This window comes from Ylistrum balloti, unplaced genomic scaffold, assembly GCF_031769215.1.
Source record: "Ylistrum balloti isolate Yb309-2 unplaced genomic scaffold, AGI_CSIRO_Ybal_v1 Utg370190, whole genome shotgun sequence".
Taxonomy (NCBI): Eukaryota; Metazoa; Mollusca; class Bivalvia; order Pectinida; family Pectinidae; genus Ylistrum; species Ylistrum balloti.
The window spans coordinates 928,782-951,663 of NW_026782170.1; the positions used below are offsets into that span (position 1 = coordinate 928,782).

Sequence of the window (22,882 nt, forward strand, 5' to 3'; positions counted from 1 at the left end):
ACAGTTTGTGATCTTGTGTTACCCATGGAAGGTTGTTATGTTGTGTAACCCAGGTACGGTTTGTGATCTTGTGTTACCCATGGAAGGGTTGTGATGTAGTGTAAACCAGGTACAGTTTGTGATCTTGTGTTACCCATGGAAGGTTGTTATGTTGTGTAACCCAGGTACGGTTTGTGATCTTGTGTTACCAAGGGATGGTTTGTGATCTTGTGTTACCCAAGGAAGGGTTGTGATGTTGTGTGTTACCCAAGGGTTGTGATGGTTTGTGATCTTGTGTTACCCATGGAAGGTTGTTATGTTGTGTAACCCAGGTACGGTTTGTGATCTTGTGTTACCAAGGGATGGTTTGTGATCTTGTGTTACCCAAGGAAGGGTTGTGATGTTGTGTAACCCAAGTACGGTTTGTGATCTTGTTTTCACAAGGAGATGTATACAAACCACCTATAACTGATTACTGATCTCATTTCTTACACATTACTTAAAACAATCCATAAAAAGACCATTAGCACTCTTTATCAGGTATATTTCTAATTTCTTTTTCTAATTTAACAGAAAGGTCTTTGCTGTGGGGTTTGTACCTGAAAGGACATCTGGATAAGACATCATTTTAACAATGATCTAAATTGGAGCTAAATATTTTACTTTGTACCAGACAGACCAGACCCCAGACAAGACAGACTGAATAGAAAACTGAAATTATCTGATCTCACGTAAGGAGAATAGAATTTACCTGGTCTGTCTACAGACTGTAACACTAACTACACAGACAGATCACTCCTACCAGCATCATCAATAAGTCTTCATGTTAAAAGTACCTTTAAAACATGTTCTACACCTTACACTGGATATCATTACACTATCACAATGCCCATAGGTTTCCTAATAAAGATTTCCCAGGATTCCAATCTGGCAATTAACGTCATGTAACACAATCATACATATTCAATATCATCGCTATTGCTCAACAATGTAGCTGCAGTAGGTGAATATTTCTATATGAAAAGTACATGCGTAACTAGAGGCCCTGTCATGTATTGATTTGCACTTGTTTGACACATCTGCTTGTACCATATAAAGTACAAAGCTACTTATCCCAAAATAACCCTACGGAACATTCCAACTACCATTACTTTAAGGGGATCCTATCACTTGTGTAAGGGGAACTCATTGAATCAATCCTCAAACAAGAGATTCTTCTGCAGCGATCTTATATCTTGTTGTCAATTATTGCTTGATTTTTATTTCTTCTTTTTAAGTTCGGCCTTTCCCCTTCTTTTCTCTTCTCTCTTCTGTTTTGCTCTAGATCATACAAAATTTGAACACTCTTCTTAAGAAACAGTGATAATGATCTTTAACTGCTGAATCCAAGATGGTCACCTGTCACCCATATTTTCCCCCTGATTTGTCCCAAAATTAGAAATAACTTTCATCATCAAAATCAAAGATGGCAACCTGTCAGCCATTTGTTTTTCTGATCAGTTCCAAAATCAAACAGGCATAACTAGGGACCAGGGGAACCTGCATATGAAATTTGAGAAAATTCCATTTCGTGTTTCCAAAGACGTAGAGATAACAAACTTTCATCATAAAAATCCAAGATGGCGGCCTGTTAGTTGTTTTGTTTTTCTGGTTTTTCTCAAAATTAAATGGGCACAACCAGGGACTAAAGGATATGTCATGCAAAATTTGAGAAAGATCTATCTGGCACTTCTCAATAAATAGTGATAACAAACTTTCATTGTCAAAACCCATGATGCCCATCTATCATTCATTTTGTTTTTCTGATCACTCCCAACATCAAACAGCTGCACCAGGGATCAAGTGGAACTAACATACAAAATTTGAGAAAGATCCATCTGGTATTTCTTAAAGAATAGCAATAATAAAACTCTTTTCTCAAAATCCAGGATGATTATCTTTCTTCAAAGTGTTATTAATGCTAAAACTGAGAACTAAAGGTTAAGAAGTACAGTTCTATTACCTCTTAAGTATGACAAAACAGTGAAATTTTAAGCACATTAATAAAATACAATACAGCATCTTACAGTCAGATATGTAAAATTGCAGTGAAGTTACTATCAGTAAAGCAAATCATAACCGGTGATAGTGCAACATCACTTTGAACATTCGATTTCTAAAAACACTTCGGAGCCCTGTTGTTATTGTTCTGTTTCTTATCATTATTATTCTTAATCTTCTTCCATGCTTTAGTTTAGTTGATAAGGGATATGTTTATTGCCTTTTAAATGTCTTTAGATTAGATAGGTAAGAGCACCATGATTGAATATGCATGGAATTCATGGTTGATCAAACTTGAGTGAGGTAATAATGTAATAAGTTTATCAAGCAAGTCTCATCAAAATTCATTTGTTCCTTTAAGAGGTAACATGTGGAAAGTATTCAGTAAGGGTGCTGACAGATAACAGCCGATCAGGTCACAGCAGCCTCATTAACTATGTGCAGAATTTGCCGATAATCAAACTTGAACAAGGGGTTAAGGTAACAAGTCTACAAAACAAGTTTCCTTACAATCTAACTATTCTTTCACAAGATAATGTGCAGAAAGATTTCAAATACAGTGTTTAAAGAAATCAGTAATCAGGTTACAGTAGCCTCATTAACAAAATGCCAAGAATTCTGACAAAAAGCAATTAAACCTAGAAAGTGGGTTGAGGATTCAAGGAACAAATATAGCCTCTCCTCCAAGCATCTTACAGGCCCAATATCAGCACTCATGGACTTTTGCTTGTTGAGAAGAAGTCGTTTGTATATTTTAACATATTTGACCCCTGTGACCTTGAAAGTGGGTTGAGGTCATTCATTTGAATAAACTTGGTAGCCTTTCCTCCCAGCATGCTACAGACCCAATATCGGCACTCATAGACTTTTGCTTATTGAGATGAAGTCCTTTGTATATTTTAACATATTTGACCCCTGTGACCTTGAAAGTGGGCCAAGGTCATTCATTTGAACAAACTTTGTTGGGCTCCATGCCAGCATGCTATGGGCCAAGTATTAGCCCCCTAGGCCTTCTAGTATTTGAGAAGAAGTTATTTAAAGATTTTGACATATTTGACCCCTGCGACCTTGAAAGTTGTTCAAGGTCATTCATTTAAATAAACTTGGAAGCCTTTCCTCCCAGCATGCTACAGACCCAATATCGGCACTCATAGACTTTTGCTTATTGAGATGAAGTCCTTTGTATATTTTAACATATTTGACCCCTGTGACCTTGAAAGTGGGCCAAGGTCATTCATTTGAACAAACTTTGTAGGGCTCCATGCCAGCATGCTATGGGCCAAGTATTAGCCCCCTAGGCCTTCTAGTATTTGAGAAGAAGTTATTTAAAGATTTTGACATATTTGACCCCTGTGACCTTGAAAGTTGTTCAAGGTCATTCATATAAACAAACTTGATAGCCCTTCATCCCAGCATGCCACAGGCACAATATCAGCAATCTGAGCCTTTTGGTTATTGAGAAGAAGTTGTTTAAAGATTTTAACATATTTGACCCCTGTGACCTTTAAAGTGGGTCAAGGTCATTCATTTGAACAAACTTGGTAGTCCTTCATCCCAGCATGTCACAGGCCCAATATCTACACTCTGAGCCTTTTGGTTAATGAGAAGAAGTTGTTTAAAGATTTTAACATATTTGACCCCTGTGACCTTTAAAGTGGGTCAAGGTCATTCATTTGAACAAACTTGGTAGAGCTCCATGCCAGTATCCTCTGTGCCAAGTATTAGCCCCCTAGACCTTCTAGTATTTGAGAAGAAGTCGTTTGAATGAAAACTTTACGGACGGCGCACGGCGAACGGCGCACGGCGCACGGCGGACGACGACGGACGAAGCATGATGACTATAGGTCATCGGACCCTTCGGGTCAGATGACCTAAAAATGCAAGAATTCTCAGTTAATTAAACTGGGGCAAAGGATTAAGGTAACAAATATACCAACCAAGTTTCATCAAAATCCTACCAAACCTTCAAAAGATATGTGTAAAGCAGCATCCGAGCGTGATTAAAGAAATCAGATTAGGTCACAACAGCCTCATTAAATATGTGCTGAATTTGCTATTAATCGAACTTGGGCAAGGTTTTAAGGTAACAAGTGAACCAACCAAGTTTCATCAAAATCAGACTAGCCCCTCAAGAGATATCATGCAGAAAGCAGCATCCAGAATGATTACTAGTGACAGATATACAGTGATAAAAAACATACTGAACAATAGTTGGAATTAGTAAATGACAATTTTTAGTAAAACTATGAAAACCATACTAACCAGTGGTTTCAGGGAGTTCAAGTGGTTCTTCCATGTTGGATCATCAAAGCGCAAGCCGAACACATTCTAAAATCACAAAAGAAGAGAATACAATCAGTTATGTATGGTATAACAATAAATTGGCCATCTTGTAATTATTATGTCTCATTTGATTAAAAGATGAATCTGCGATAAAAACATATATCAATTAAAAAAGCACTCCATCATGAACTCTTGCACCCATCTACTTACACATATCAACATCTCACATATCAGTCCCAAAATCAAACAGGCACAACTAGGGACCAAGGGTATTTACATACAAAAGTTGCAGAAGATCATCCAATACTTTTCAAGATATAGCGATAACAAACATTCACTATTGAAATCCAAGATGGCTGCTTGTCAACCATTTTGTTTTTTCTGATAATTTCAGAAATCAAATGAGTACAACTGAAGACCAAGTGGAACTTCCATAAGGAAATATGAGCAATCCATTAAGGAATTTTCAAAAAATAGAGATAACAAACTTTCTTTTTTCAAAATACTCAATAAAGACAACTCTATTACTGAAAGTGATTATTATAGGAACCTATCAAATACAGGATAACTCTATCACTGTAACTGTTCATCATAGGACCCTGCCAATACAGGACAACTCTATTTCTGTATCTATCCCTCAATGGACCCTGCCAATACAGGACAACTCTATTTCTGTATCTATACCTCATTGGACCCTGCCAATACAGGACAACTCTATTTCTGTATCTATCCCTCATTGGACCCTGCCAATAGAGGACAACTCTATTTCTGTATCTATCCCTCATTGGACCCTGCCAATACAGGACAACTCTATTTCTGTATCTATCCCTCATTGGACCCTGCCAATACAGGACAACTCTATTTCTGTATCTATACCTCATTGGACCCTGCCAATACAGGACAACTCTATTTCTGTATCTATCCCTCATTAGACCCTGCCAATACAGGACAACTCTATTTCTGTATCTATCCCTCATTAGACCCTGCCAATACAGGACAACTCTATTTCTGTATCTATCCCTCATTGGACCCTGCCAATACAGGACAACTCTATTTCTGTATCCATCCCTCATTGGACCCTGCCAAAAGAGGACAGCTCTATTTCTGTATCTATCCCTCATTAGATCCTGCCAATACAGGACAACTCTATTTCTGTATCCATCCCTCATTGGACCCTGCCAAAAGAGGACAGCTCTATTTCTGAGACCCTGCCAATACAGGACAACTCTATTTCTGTATCTATCCCTCATTAGATCCTGCCAATAGAGGACAACTCTATTTCTGTATCTATCATAGACACCTGTCTATATAGAACATCTTTTTAATGTACCTGTCTATCATAGACACCTGTCAATATAGGATAACTATAATACAAATCTCATCAAGATCTTCTTGTTAAGTAAGAATACCTCGGTAATGTGAAATGATTTCTTTAGGCCAATGTTACTGAAAAAAATCAGATTTTTATTATTCTTTTGTTTAGATTGTGTAAGGCTGTCTTAATGAATAAACATTCTCATGTCCCACATGTCTCTGTCAGGGCTGACAACCCTGTAAGTATAACATAGTCCAGTCCATTTCAACGAACTGCCTAGTCTACTATGACATGGGGGAACATAGGGTGAAAGCAAAGTGCATTAACAAATATGTTACAGCATAATTTTATTGGTGATAAATTCTCATTAAAGTGCATAAGGTACGTAAGTCCTTACGATTCCCAGTAGGGTTTTCACTGGCTCCAGAATGAGAACAAACAGCTGAGAACAATTTATAAAGTACAGCAGAATAGAGGCTCAAACATTCAAAAGTGTGCATTATCATTACAGCCTTATCAAACAGCCCCTCGAGGCAGAGCGTGTACTTTTACACTTGACAAATTGTTGGCTGATTATCCTAGTACAGATGACTTCTCCTATTGTAAAGTTGATCTACAATCTTGCACACTATAGGGCTGGTGATACCATGTCACTCAAAACATTTCTGTCCTCATTGTTCATACATTCACATTAGGGTATTGCAATACTCTTACGGGAAATAATGTTTATGTATCTAGGATTGTGTAATAAAGAAATAATGTACTAAGTTTGCACTTAAAGTCCAAAAGTCACTTTATAGTCAGATTTAACAGAAGGCCTTACACATGAGTACATACATTTAATACACCCTGCTGGTAATTTATTGTGTATTCATAATTAGATCAATAGTCTGTAAAGGGTTTGGGTTTGTTCTAACAATATCCACTACAGATAATTATGTTCCAATTAAAAGGACTGATCACTGAAGTTTGTCATACCATAGTATAACCTCTCTATACAGTAATCTTCAACCTTGCACTCCAGTCCACTTTTAAAGACAAAAATTTTCTCTCAGCAGTAGTAAGAAACTCTTCCTTGCAGCTGACAATCTAATAACTATGGTTTATAAGGTGATTCGCATAAGGCTTTGATAAACTAGATCAATATATGGCTAATGGCGAGTGGTCAGATGCAGTGCAGTAGACCACTAGCCTCTTCATCTGACCTCTCTCTACCATCACTCTGCAAAACACCCTGTTTACGTGTTTGTATTCACAACCTTATGAACCACCTCCCATGTAAACAACCAACTGAAAATATCAACACACCCACAATTTTGTAAACAATTCAATATCCAGTGTAGAAAGTTCAACTGGGGGTTATGGCCCACTGATCTGGAGTTGATACTAAATTTGACCTCATATTGGCCTACAGCCTATTGAAAATGGAAGAGTACATTTGGGTGAGATCCTGTCCTCCCTCAACAGGACTAGTCCATGTTCTCTAAAGTACAATGGAACTGCCCAGGCAGGGTTGGTGTGTACTGTTAGCTGAACAGTGCAGAGAAAAGTACAGGCAGTCTCTCCTAGGGTACAGCTCAACTGTCCGCTTACAGTCCCAAGGTCTGGTATCTGGCACACTCTGCCACTTACTGGGAACACTCTAACCCCATACTTCTATCTGCTCCCCACCCCTCCTCAATACCCACTCAATACTGCCTGATGACTTGTCTGGGTCAGTCATTTAGACATGTCAGTGGCAGACAGCCTCCATATACTGAAGCAGGTCTGTCTGATGAAGGGATACAGAACTGCACTATTCTTATGTCACATATGATACAAACATAGGACAATATGATAGGGAATGTTGAGGACTGATCATGCTAATGACATCATCTCAAATGAAAATAGATATGTGTAATAATACATATATAATATATATATATATATATATAAGTAAAAATTCATATCGAAGAAACCATATTGTTTCTCACACAATCAATACACAACCATTCTTTGTTGATAAAATCAATACTGTTTCTATGCTAGAAGACAATTACAGAGATGATTTAAATCTGAACGTTAAACAGAACAAACTTGTATAAGGATCATTCACTGAATAGTACAACAGTACAGCACCAAGGCAGTAGATTGAAAATTTATAGCACTGCACCATGGCAGTGAATCAAATATTACGCAGTAGAACTAAAACAAACTCCAGTTATATATTGATTAAAACACAGGCTCTGAGTATACTATGAGTATAATGCATGACCAGGACAGTATATTAAGTGTAACATGACATTCATAGTATATGACAGTAATACAATACCAGGACAGTGTATTAAGTATAACATAGAGTATGTTGAAATTAACATAGAACCATGTTAGGATAAGAAGTATAATAACCTAATACCATCACACTTTAATGAGTGTAACAAACCACAAGGGCGGTATATGGAGAATAGTTCCGCATCAGGGCAGTATATGGAGAATAGTTCAGCACCAGGGCAGTATATGTAGTATAACACAGCACCAGGGCAGTATATGTAGTATTACACAGCACCAGGGCAGTATATGGAGTATAACACAGCACCAGGGCAGTACAAGGAGTATAACACACCACCAGGGCAGTACATGGAGTATAACACAGCACCAGGGCAGTATATGGAGTATAACACAGCACCAGGGCAGTATATGTAGTATAACACAGCACCAGGGCAGTACATGGAGTATAACACAGCACCAGGGCAGTATATGTAGTATAACACACCACCAGGGCAATACATGGAGTTTAACACAGCACCAGGGCAGTATATGGAGTATAACATAGCACCAGAGCAGTATATGTAGTATAACACAGCACCAGGGCAGTACAAGGAGTATAACACAGCACCAGGGCAGTATATGTATTATAACACAGCACCAGGGCAGTACATGGAGTATAACACAGCACCAGGGCAGTATATGTAGTATAACAACACAGCACCAGGGCAGTATATGGAGTATAACACAGCACCAGGGCAGTACAAGGAGTAAAACACAGCACCAGGGCAGTATATGTAGTATAACACAGCACCAGGGCAGTATATGGCGTATAACACAGCACCAGGGCAGTATATGTAGTATAACACAGCACCAGGGCAGTATATAGAAATAACACAGCACCAGGGCAGTATATGGAGTATAACACAGCACCAGGGTAGTATATTGAGTATAACAAACCCCCAGTGCAGTATATGGAGTGTAACAAAGCACTGAAGTAGTATATGGTGTACAATATAAAAGGGGAGTTTTTTTTAGTATAATACAGAATTAGAGCAGTACATAAAGTATACCAAAACCCCAAGACAGTGACAAGGGATCAGATTTAGCAGTATATGGCATATAAGACATCACCACACCATTCGATGAAGTACACGAAATGCCTTATCAATTTAATACATGGTGGATATGTATAGCCTCACTACACAACACCATTGAAGTATAGAGTATTACAAAGCCATGATGGTGACAATGGTTACTCCACAATGGAATGTGACAAACTATTAAAGCAGGAAATATTATGGATGACACCAATACACTGATACCATGGAAACATTGTCGATAATAGCAGCTCCTAGAACAAGCCCAGAAATCAGCTGACATCAGGTTCAATCAAAAGGCTTTACACACCTATTGTCAAGAAGTGGCCTAGTCCAGAAAGGAAATGTCAACTTCTCAATCTGCAGGGATGTCAGGATATGCATGTACATGTTCTGATGGACTCTACCAAGAAAATGGACTGGCCTATATCCCACTGAGAACATTTAATGAAGTTGTCCTATTGAGCTGACAAAGCCACTATAATAAAAACACTGACAGAGTTGGCAGGAAATTCTAGGATAAAATTTTAATAATTTTCAATAATATATACAGTGAACTTTAATAACCTCTATTAGGATAGTTTTATATTGAAACAAAGCATTGAGAACTCCTATTAAAAACAGCATATTTACTAGTAAGCCTATTTTATCTGTCCAAGAATAAAGACAGTTTGTAACTATGTTACAAAATGATTTGGAACCAGTTATACTTCATGCAGATAACAGATGTTAGTTTAAATTAAATTGTATATCTTAGAAGCTGATTCATGATTGATACATTACTACCAATGAAACAGCAATTTGCAACTGAATCATCTATAGTCAGTGTCTGTTGTAACTGAAACATCTATACTCAGTGTCTGTTGTAACTGAAACATCTATACTCAGTGTCTGTTGTAACTGAAACATCTATACTCAGTGTCTGTTGTAACTGAAACATCTATACTCAGTGTCTGTTGTAACTGAAACATCTATACTCAGTGTCTGTTGTAACTGAAACATCTATACTCAGTGTCTGTTGTATCTGAAACTTCTATATCCTAGACAAATTTGTAAGTGACGCATCTATAACTATTTAAAGCATATCTGTACCATATTTTAGAGGTTATAAGCCGTGGTTGGTTATTGAAACATCTATACCCATTGTCTGTTGTAAGTGATACATGCCTTTTTGAAGCTGAAACATCTAAACCCATAGCATATTTGTAATTAAAACAGCTGTAATCAATGCTTAGTGGTAACTGAAACATCTATACCCAATACTCAATATTAACTGAATCACCTAAATGAAATGCCTATTTGTAACTAAACATTTATACCTAATGCTTAATTTTATTGAAACATCTATAATCAATGCATATTTGTAACTGAAACATCTATACCCAAGGCATATTTGTAACTGAGACATCTATACCCAAGGCATATTTGTAACTGAGACATCTATACCCAAGGCATATTTATAACTGAAACAGTTATACCCAAGGCATATTTGTAACTGAAACATCTATACCCAAGGCATATTTGTAACTGAGACATCTATACCCAAGGAATATTTGTAACTGAGACATCTATACCCAAGCCATATTTGTAACTGAGACATCTATACCCAAGGCATATTTGTAACTGAGACATCTATACCCAGTGTCTGTTGTAACTGAATCATCTATACTCAGTGTCTGTTGTAACTGAAACATCTATACCCAGTGTCTGTTGTAACTAAAACATCTATATCCAATCCCTATTCGTAACTGAAATATCTATAACCACTGCAATCTGTAATTGAAACATTTATACTATAAGCCTATATATAACTGAAACTTCTATACTCTTTACCTGTTTGTAACTGATATAAAAGGTTTGAACTACATCTAACATAACAAATCTCATTTTCAATTAAAATTCAATTAATTTTTAACTGATACTGCTGCATAATCAGAATCAGACAGCATGAACTAGCATGTAAACAGGAAGTCCTTCTTTGTAGACCAAGGCCAGCTTGACATGAAGGCCATGTTTTAGTCCTCTCTTGTGTACCTTCTATATCCAGTAACAAGTTAGTTCCAGACCTAACTGTTCACTATTATTATTAATTAGCCTTTACCTTACAATAAAACCAGCAAACTCTGTGTTTGATGTTCAACAGAGGTCATTATAATGCCATAAGACTCTTCACTAAGACACATAATGGTAGCAAGGGAGATGTATGTCACTACTGTTATCTTTTTATATAATTCTAAAAATAAAATGGAATGCTGTTTCTACATGTGTTGAATTTGAGGCCCCGTGACCATTCGTCAGACAGAAGTTGTCTGCTTGGTGACATCATGGTTTGATGGCGAGGCACAGCCCAGTTACATAACTTCTCCAGTGTGTGCTGCACTTTACACTTGTCTGGTGTACTCTATAATCTGTATATTTCCTCTCTCTAAGAACCCTAAAAATCTCTGTTAAAGTGCAGCAGCACTCCAAGAACTTGCTTTACCTATTTTGTATGAAGTGGTTTGTCCCATTTGGTTCAGACAAACAAAGCTTTTGATTGTTCCATTACAAAAATGAGCATTATCATCTGCAGATATGTGTTGGTTGACAGACTTAGAGCTGCAAGTCACACTATAAAATCAATACCATTCATGTTGAAATCAACTGAACTTAACCTAAATCTGTACCATTGACAGGACTGATCCATTCAAGGGGTCCAGAGAGAGGCTCTGACATGTATGAATAGTAACCTATCACCTCATTGTGTCAATTCATTACATACATTCAGATTTTAAATTCCACATTTGACACCAATGCCCAGTTATAAAAGACCAAAATATTCAATATACTTTATCTTAATATCACAGCAAATAAGAGGTAGCCCAATTTATTCGTTAATGTAAAATAATTAATAACAAAGATGACAGAGGAATTTTACATCTATTTCCCAATAAAATATAGGTAGCAAGAGGCACAAAGGTGACTATATACTTAATGTGTAAAATGCCTTTTTTAGTGTCAGTTTGCAGGATTGGATGTAAGGTAGAGTGGCTACCTGTTGTATTGTAAGACTGGGTGTAGGGTAGACTGGGTATCATTATTCTGTGTTGTATGACTGGGTGTAAGGTAGAGTGGGTATCATTATTCTGTGTTGTATGACTGGGTGTAAGGTAGAGTGTCTATCTGTTGTGTTGTATGACTTGGTGTTGGGTAGAGTGGGTATCATTATTCTGTGTTGTATGACTGGGTGTTGGGTAGAGTGGGTATCATTATTCTGTGTTGTATGACTTGGTGTTGGGTAGAGTGGGTATCATTATTCTGTGTTGTATGACTGGGTGTAAGGTAGAGTGGGTATCATTATTCTGTGTTGTATGACTTGGTGTAAGGTAGAGTGGGTATCATTATTCTGTGTTGTATGACTGGGTGTTGGGTAGAGTGGGTATCATTATTCTGTGTTGTATGACTGGGTGTAAGGTAGAGTGGGTATCATTATTCTGTGTTGTATGACTTGGTGTTGGGTAGAGTGGGTATCATTATTCTGTGTTGTATGATTATTCTGTGTTGTATGACTGGGTGTTGGGTAGAGTGGGTATCATTATTCTGTGTTGTATGACTGGGTGTTGGGTAGAGTGGGTATCATTATTCTGTGTTGTATGACTTGGTGTAAGATAGAGTGGGTATCATTATTCTGTGTTGTAAGACTTGGTGTTGGGTAGAGTGGGTATCATTATTCTGTGTTGTATGACTTGGTGTTGGGTAGAGTGGGTATCATTATTCTGTGTTGTATGACTGGGTGTAAGATAGAGTGGGTATCATTATTCTGTGTTGTATGACTTGGTGTAAGATAGAGTGGCTATCATTATTCTGTGTTGTATGAGTGGGTATCATTATTCTGTGTTGTATGCCTTGGTGTAAGGTAGAGTGGGTATCATTATTCTGTGTTGTATGACTGGGTGTTGGGTAGAGTGGGTATCATTATTCTGTGTTGTATGACTTGGTGTTGGGTAGAGTGGGTATCATTATTCTGTGTTGTATGACTGGGTGTAAGGTAGAGTGGGTATCATTATTCTGTGTTGTATGACTGGGTGTTGGTGTAAGTATCATTATTCTGTGTTGTAGAGTGTATCATGGTGTAAGTTGTAGAGTGGGTATCATTATTCTGTGTTGTATGACTGGGTGTAAGGTAGAGTGGGTATCATTATTCTGTGTTGTATGACTGGGTGTTGGGTAGAGTGGGTATCATTATTCTGTGTTGTATGACTTGGTGTTGGGTAGAGTGGGTATCATTATTCTGTGTTGTATGACTTGGTGTAAGGTAGAGTGGGTATCATTATTCTGTGTTGTATGACTGGGTGTTGGGTAGAGTGGTTATCATTATTCTGTGTATTCTTAATGTTGTGTCACTAACTTGACAGACATTCCTTGCTGCTAGTGAATCCTAGACTCATGTTCTATTGGAATCTGGTTCGAATCTCAACAGTCATCACAACAGTCATATAGTAAGCACATTAGTGATCATGTCTACAGAGGCAAAATATGGTCATATGGGCAATTTGTAGGCATCATAAGGAGTGGACAAAGGAAGATAACTCATTCAAAGTAACTACATTTATGTATTAGGTATACTCTGATACCTAGTTCAAAATTCTATATTGTATCATAGTCCTAACAGCATACAAATTAGGGCTACACCGATATACATACAGTACAACTTCGAAAAACAATATCCTTCTCTAAACTGATCGAATTTCAAAACCAAATGAAATGGTGATGTTTGGTGGTGATGTTTGGAATGATGTCATCTTCATTAAAATGAAACTTCAAAATACTGATCCCTCTTGATTAAGAATACTGAAGCTATTTTGTGTCTGGAGTAATTGAAACATTCTGAAATTAACTTCTGAATATCTGTCTCACCTGAGTGAACAATACCTGAATTCTGCCTAGCAGACCGTAAAATAAACACATGTGGCAACAGTTATGAGCTTTGCGACCAACTACATACATGTTGCATGTTGGCTTTGGACATAAGACTTATTCTGATCAGGAGGGTTATGATAAACATTATTCTAGCATTATCAACAATGACAAGATGAAACCATATAAAGCATATCCATCATTTTACTGGTACATGTGAGGGATATAAACTAAGTTAAAAAAAGTACCTATACTGAGCCGGAAAGCTGCAGTTTTGCATCTAAATTGTGAGCCATTGAATATGTTATATGTAATATAAAATATTATGTACATACAGAATATATAATACAACTGTGAAATGGAAACATTAATGAATGTTTGTTTCTAAATGATAATTTGTTATACTGATCAACGAAATCACCAGTTCATTGAATAGATCTGCTATAAACACTTTCAGACAAACCAACAGGAAAGGGAGTTGTGTTTGGCCATGTGTATGGTAAGTAACATAAAGTGCCAACATTGCCTTGCAATACATGGATATCTTTTCAATAGAAGTCACCTATTACATATTGTTTTTTTCACTTTATCAAAATGGTTTCCCTTTATTAAGTTTTTCTTGTATTCATTTGGACATAAGCAGTATAAATGCTTAAAGCTAACAGAATGGTTTATGTAATGTAGAGAACAGTCAATGAAATCTGGGTCCTGACCAGTCAACTTCAATCACTTCTACAAAATAAACCCTCCTTGAACAAGCCAAATCATCATGTCCTATACATGGTTGGTTCTACTCTATATGGTATGAGTACATAACACAATGTGGTTACATATAGTATAGAAACCATAACACATAGTAAAAGCACAATTAGCATACATCTTTATAGATAAGAATGCCTACATATGAACAAGTGCTGTACAGAACAGCTATTGTAGCCCAACTTTACTTCATAATCAAATGAAAAAGCAAAAAATAAATCCCATCAAATTGAGCAGTTTATCATGAATCTACATGTACGGTACAAACAGCTATAGCATGTTTAAAAAATATGTTGCTAATTTCAGAGAAGAGGGCAATTAATTCCCCTGAATGTTTGAATCTAAGGGGTCTGTTTTTGGTAACTCTCAGGTAAAAATTCTAACAGCTTGAATTCAATGACCAGGTCACCTATACATGAGAGACATAGAAGCTTTTTAAACTTCACCTGACATCTTGTTAGAAGTTATTTAGAAGTTAATTCAAGTTGTTTTCTTGTCATGGTATTTTACCAAATTTGCTGTTGATGAAGTGACAAAAGTCTATTTTGGTGTATGACTTTTGGCAAGCTTAGCATATTTTCTGAATTATAAGTGTAACAATCCCAGATTTCACAGATTAAACAACAATCTTTCTGGATTCTGTCAGTATTTATTAAGCAGGTTCAAAACTCAAACCATCACGTCTGATGTGGTGGCTAGCTACATCTTGATACTTGAAGTATGAAGCTATAATAATCAACAATCTATATGGATCTCTGATCAAATTCAGGTAAGCTATAATGTGTAGGTCTGTATGCGACCTATCTCTAAGAAAGTGTGTAGATTTGAATTTCGTGAGTAGGAAATAGAAAAGATGGATTAACGAAGGAAAGAACCGATGGTAAAAGGAGAAAAGACAAAAGAATCAGTCAACCCAATGTCCAGTTGGTAATGTCCGTAGAGATCTAAAAAAATAGCACGGTAAAACAACAGGAGTACATACACACATATCGTACCGTATTAAATGTAATAACGTAATAAAATTACGGCAAACTCATTACTATACGCGTTAACATAAATACACGCGAAGAATACGTACATATATACAATTTCACTTACACTGTGCCTATATTTACAAATAAATATTATATTTCACAGTCATAAATATCATAAATATATATGTAATAATTGAACACAATGAAGCACGGAGAACATAATTAATTCAGGTTATATGACCCTGTTACATAAGCTGCGGCTTTTTTCTTTGTGAGCTGGGTGTGCTGCTTACGTACTGGTACAGCTCAAATGTGAATGAAAAAAGGAGAATGAAAAAGAAAAAAAATTGTAGCGGACAGGTGCTGTTGGTACCTGAGTACGAGTACCTGCCCACCATGTTTATGACTGAAACAAATCATGTAGAACCTTCACTTGTAATTGTGTACAGGATCGTTTAAAAATTGAAATAAAATAACATCCTCATGGATTTAATTAATCATAACTTTTAATATGAATCCTAATAATGTCTTCTTGACTTTCGTGGGAACTTCACAGCAATTGCAAGAAGGCATGAAAGAAGCTAGTTTACAATAGCCTATTGCATACTGTCCATATGTCAGATTCAAGACCATCCACCATGTTTGTTTTCAATATGAATAGAATCAATGCAATTTTCATGAAGAAGTATCATGGGATTACAGGAACTTGGTCAGCATGTAAGATTCTTCATTAATATTTAACAGTACGAACATCAATGGCGAGAATGTTTAGTAAAATGTACTACTTTATGCCATATATTGGTGCAAAGATAATCTTTGAAGACCTCAAACGAGGTCAATATTTGATATTTGGTAATACAATTGGAATAAATAATCGATGAAATAAAGGATTATTTGCACATAATTTATTTGCAAGCTTTATCATATGTTTCACTGATGATCTTGATAAACTGCCTTCTGTTGTCTGTTATATTAACAAACTAAGATCAACATAGTGATTACCATATCACAAGGAAATTTACAGCTTATTTTCAAGTGCCGCTAATAATCAGGATCAAATCGAGCTCTACGGCCTACACAGTATTAATGGTGCAACTTACAACCCAGAAAATATGGTACCTGTTGTGGCCAAAATAATTAACAAGGAACTGGGCTCCCTTAAGCATATAAATTGAGACTGTTCACTTCCAGTTTTACAAAAGTTACTCAGAATTCATGAAAGTAAATAAATGCAAACATTTGTATTGCTGAAAACAATCAATTTAGTAGACACAAAAGACAGATGATCACTTTTGGAAGAGCAAATTATGAGGTCAATGCCAGGTATCAGTTCACACAACATACACCAGTACATGATACACAAAAAAACCCATGTTTCAAAGCGCATTAATAAATATCTTATTGCAAGTTTGTCAATACTGAAATCTTTTTATAATTTCATTCATCTTCAGTTTCAGGGTTTGAGTGCACTTTTACATCCCAAGGCATTCAAACCATGTTATCCATAACAGGTTAACTGGCAAACCATAACAGTCACAGTCATGGCCCTGGACCTCTTGCTTATATGTAAGAAATCCCAGTTGATTTTATTTAAGCAGAATCAACCTTCGCATCATTGAAGACAGGTCAATGACCATCACTGAACAAGCTTTAGAAACCTCCATTCCAACATGCTATGACATTGGGTCTGGTTATTTAAAAAATTAATTAAACAATTACAAAAGCTACACTTTGAATGATTCATACTAAGTTTTCTTACCTTGCTGTCATGAGTCAGGTCTAGTACTTCTACATGGCTTGGAGATTCATATGCTGGAAAAGTCAATGATAAAGAACATTTAATTAGTTATGTTATATTTTCACAAATTTTAATTTTAAGACAATCAGTAACATATAATTTCTCAAGTTTAGTATTAACTAACTGAAAATTTTCAAAGTCTAGTATTTCTCCACAAGTGCACAGCCACTTGGTACATGTGCATCATTAACTATCCACTTGAATTTCCCTGTATTACATTTATCAAAGATAAAGTAGTGACTCGACAGTATTGATATAAAGATTGTCTTTGGAGCTGATCCACACAGGATTCACAGATCTACAATCAGCGATGTAGGACAATAGAAATATAGGAATCTCTACACTTCCAGTTTTGTCTTTTATGACATTAATTCTCTGTCAAGCAGACACCATCAGGATATCCTTATATGCAAACAGATAGATCATCTTTGAAATCATTTGTAGTAAGTTATGAGCTATTATGACATGCTGTTAACAGAAGTATTCAGGAAGAGAGGTGATCAGAAATACATTGACTGTCAAAATTTCAAAATTTCAAAATTGAAAAAAATGATGTAAGAATAAATAATTGTATCATTTGGTATATTTTTTTGTCTGTGGTCTACCTTGTTAATGCTTGTTTGAAAGGATCAAATTTCATGCTGCACTACATTGCACCCATGACACATAATATATCTATATGATATGAAACAATTTTGTTAATAAATATGGAAACATTATCATTATCTATAAAAGTGACACAAACAAGGTAAACTGAAAACAGACTTTCAAGAATGCATTGTTCTTGTGCAAAGATTGCAGCCACTGAAAGGCGAAATGAGCTGAAAATGTGCTTATTACATGCAGATAGTTACAGTAGTTTGTAAGCTTTCAAGAAGACAGAGCTAAATGCAACTAATAGCTTTGGAATACCCTTGGTACCTTTTTGAGTACAGAAATGTGAAATTTAAATGGATTTTAAGAGTCTGAAAAAATTTCAAACTGACATGATTACATCTTCAGTAAACAAAAGGCATCTAGCAGAATGTTTTGAGGATCATATTTGTGCTTTGGAACTGCATCATTTTCATTTGTGTAAAGAAATAGTGCTTGCACTAATTTCTCAGAAAATACAAACTGCTTTGATTGTAAAAGTCACACCATAAGAAACAATCAGATTTCGAATACTAAAACCCAGTTTTTAATATAAAAACAAATTGATGAAATCATGGTGGACTTAGATAAGCAGTATTGTAAAAGCTTATATTTAGACCAAGGTAGATAACATATTTACTGTATCAACAGACTTTATGCTCCATCCAAGTTGTGTAATACTTCATATTTCTGCACATGGATAGCATAAAATAAATCAATCCAATGAAATTTTCAAACTTAATCAGCAAAAATTCAGTCCTGTGAGCAAAATAACCTTTACAATACTTCTAGCAATAACTTTCATACAGACATTATAAAACAGTTTCTTTTCCTCTCTCTCAAATAATCTGATCTGATTGACCCTTAAACTATTGTAAGTTTAAATATTATTTATTTTTTTGTTTTCTGTTTTTTTTTTAAATATTTTCTGACGAAATTTAATCATTGACTTTTAAGAAGGGTGACAGATGTTCAAACTAAATGCAGCTACATGCGTTTTTAGTATCAATTAAAATAGAACCAAATTTTTTTTCCCATTAATCTAGAGTAATATTGAGAATTATTCTTCTTTCATTGGTGGTGTAAATGGAAAGTTCAGATTATCTTTGACTCCCACATAAAATACTAATAACCATCAAGCAGTTCATATGAAATCATAATGAAACTGTCATTGTACACAAACTTGCTGAAAACTCTTCCGACCTAAACTACTTATTCAGTACAGTCTTAATTCCCATAAACATATTTACCTTTAACAAGAGCAGGTTTGGTATCATTCCCCTCCTTTTTCTTGTCGTTGTCTGTGGATGAAATGTCGATAGTTGGATTGCCCTTATCATGTGAGGATAGAAAGAAGACTTTCTCGGCACTGGGATTAGGCCAGGACAATAGACCCTTTTTGTCAACACAACACAACGACTGAAAAATAGAATGACACAGATCAACCTAGCACAGCGGAATCAAAAAAGTATTAAAACTAATATAATGACCAAGTACACTTACCAGACATGTTTTTTTCCATGTAAATTTTATGTGCAAAATGGAAAAGTTTCAGATGATAATGTAAATATGTCAAGATTGTATGTGTATTTTTTCTAAAGGTGTTACATCACTCATGGAAAAAGCCTGTCAAGCTTTGTATGTATAGCCCTCTGTTTACGGTTGTCAATCTAGAATTCTAACAAAACACTAATACAATAGACCAAAACACTTTAGATATAATGATTCTAGACAGATGTAATGAAGTTATAAATTTACATACGGTAACAGAGCCAAGAATGTGCGAGATGTTCACCCGTCGTGTAGGGGCAGGAGCACGGCCTGACAAAACCAGCCAGAACCAGTCCCTCACCAGTGTCCAGTCCATGTCTACTCTTGCTTCATCCACTGATATTGTACTATTGGTACTAAAACTGTCCTCACAAGTCACCTTAATGTGAACAATGCAGAAAATGCACAAGTTTTATAAAACAGTGTTTGAAGATGAAGACACAATAATATTAGTCTTGAAGTGTTGTTATATCTCTCAACATGCATGTATAAGACCAATCTGTTAATATGATAAAAAGAAAACATTGATCAGTATTAGACCATGTTGAATTTGAAAGTGTAAACTAGTTATATAATGAATCAGAATTAAAACAGAACTGATACATACCTTTGTATCCTTGGCAACACTGAATACAGTGAAGACTCGTGCCTGTCCATAGAAGTTGAGGAGACGCCAGGCCAGAGGAAATAGTAGGGGAAGTAATGGGAGCAGTGTGTGACTCTAGTTAAGATAAATCAACACTATGTACAGTATATCAATAAACAATGAACAACAAAACATATAGCAGTAATTAATACATTAATCAATAATTCCATATTCTGCCATCAAAGAAGGCAGCTTACATATACACAGTCTTAATATATGAAATATTTTATGACATTACACTGAAATAGCTGAAAACAACAATACATAGGTCAAGGGAAATCTGTAATAACAGCTGAAACTTACACTAAACAGTAACAGACATTCTGTACCCTAATGCTTTAATGTTTATTTAGACAAAGATTAGTTGATATCAATGACCAATGGGATAAATTGTAAAGCTTGTATTGCTTTAATCTGTTGTGCCTGAACAGGTGAAACTTACGGGTAAGACAAGGATCATTTCTGCCCAGTGTCCAGAGTGACCTTTGAGATACACCAAGCGCAAAACATTGGTAATCAATACCAAAATCTGGCAAAAAAAAGAAATTATAAGAATCAGCACTTTATTTTAGGCTGTAGCTTTTTCACAGTATATATATGTACATGTAAAACATCTTACTCATAGTGACAAGAATATTTGTAAAAGTAATATCAATATACTGTCATTGAACTTTTTTGGTTATTTTTACAAATATATGTGAATGAGAGAATACAATTTTTCGATGCTTATTTTTTGAAATGGACAAGAAATACAAAAGTTTATGTCAGAAGTGCTGGAGGATTAAGAAAACTCAACATCTCACCAATGAACAAAAAATGTCAGTAGTGCTGCTCCTGTTACCATAACCCTTTTAATGATATATAACACTATCACTGCCTTGAAATATGCCATATGGCCAATACAAAAAATTAGATCTGGTTCAAGATAAGGGAGTTGACTTAATGCTAGACAATAAGGAAACACTTGTTGCTAATAATTTTAATTGGAACTCAATTACTTATTATCAGGCAGGACTTTATTCGTGTTAATATCCTAGTTTAAGAAATAAACTAAAATAGTAAGTCAAAGGTTAATTTAATACTCCAAGCTCTCAAATAGAAATTCATGCGAGAATATCAGAAAGGAGCATAACTCAAATGTGAGTGCTCAACTAACCTAGCTAGGTACTGACCACTAGTACGAAGTTTTAAAAGCATTGGTTGAAAGAGTAAACAAGACTACCTCTGACAAACTGTATATGGACATCATCAAAATAACATGATTGAAAATCATTGCAATAAAAATACAAAATAAAAACATTACACATCCATTTTAGGTACTGATCTTTTGCACCTAAGTAATATGCTGTATAAACTTCACGATTCTATAATGACATGATACAAGGGGCATAACTCCAGAAAAAATCATTAAAAACAATCTTACTCTGAACAAAATTCAGTCTATAGATGAATGTATCTGTGTGAGCTAATTATTTATCACACTTTCACTATGTTACATACTAGTACATGTATAAATTAACAAAGACAAAAAGTAGAATTCTGTGCTCTAGCCTTTTCAAGCAGATGATGTAGCATGCCTTGTCTGTGTTACTTGCAGACATACTCACCAAGACTACTGGCAGGATTCTGTGTTCTAGCCACTTGGAGCAGATGATGTAGCGCACCTTCTCTGTGTTACTAACTGGTCTCCTTGTACTGTCCTCCAGAATAAGCCTGCAAAACCGAAGAGGTCACATTTTTAACATGCAGTAGCTTGGTGCCTTTCTAGAAAGTTTAAAATCAAATACTTTGCAATACTTGATTTTGGCATAGAGAACTCAATTTTCTTTTCACTGACAAATCTTTGTATAATTTGATTATGTCCAACTATAATTTCTAAATTTTGCATGGAATGACAGGTGGTTTACTGAATATGGAATTGCAGCTATCAACATTTGATGGGCAACATTTCTAACTAAATGTCAATACTTCTCAGATCTATACACCTATCTACAGTGTATCTGTCAGAAAAGTCCAACAAAAATGATATATAATATTGTTTAGAGGTGATGGTTTATTTACCAGATGCATTTTGTGAAGGAGGTCTTTGAGATTATGAAACAAAGACAGGGTCTCCAGGACAGTGAATGGTTTAAAAGTGCGGGGTGATTTACCTATGTGTTTTGTGAAGGAGCTCTTCAGATATACAAGTTGTTTAGAAGCGAGAGGTGACTTACCTGATGTGTTTAATGAAAGGGGTCTCCAGGAGTATGAACTGCTTGGAAGTGAGAGGAGATTTGCCATGAGGGCCCTTGATTTCTTCTGTATAATCCTCTCCCTGGGGTGAGTACACATCCCCCATCTTCAAAAAGGTGTCCTGTCCCTCATTGGATTCCTTTCACAGATAAATCATTTGAATTTTACCCAACATGTATGCTTACAGAATTAAAACTCTGAGAAATTAAACATATTCATATATCACTGCTTCATCAATACCTATTGAAATATTCTTTATTTAGAAACAACATATTCCACAGAGGTTGGGCATTCTCCATAGTGTGATTCTCATTAGTCCTTAATTTTGTTTCTTTTCTCTAAATAATCTATCTACTGCAAACCATTTTAATAATTCAATCAGACTCAAAGTCTTGCATGCACAATTTGGACCCCTCCTACATCAGCAGA

At 35.7% G+C, this 22,882-nt stretch overlaps 1 protein-coding gene across 1 annotated transcript in view; it reads right to left on the bottom strand.

Annotated features, from left to right (window-relative positions):
• The window catches only part of LOC132551291 (transmembrane protein 94-like), a 45,184-nt gene that overhangs the window by 17,455 nt on the left and 4,847 nt on the right, over positions 1–22,882 (bottom strand). Inside the window, exons 4-11 of the mRNA XM_060215417.1 lie at positions 22,435–22,592; positions 21,826–21,931; positions 20,661–20,747; positions 20,180–20,293; positions 19,784–19,951; positions 19,272–19,440; positions 17,350–17,402; positions 4,282–4,347 (exon numbers count right to left, since the gene is read on the bottom strand). Coding sequence (XP_060071400.1) covers positions 4,282–4,347; positions 17,350–17,402; positions 19,272–19,440; positions 19,784–19,951; positions 20,180–20,293; positions 20,661–20,747; positions 21,826–21,931; positions 22,435–22,592 — 921 coding nt within the window. The remainder of the gene's footprint in view (positions 1–4,281; positions 4,348–17,349; positions 17,403–19,271; positions 19,441–19,783; positions 19,952–20,179; positions 20,294–20,660; positions 20,748–21,825; positions 21,932–22,434; positions 22,593–22,882) is intronic.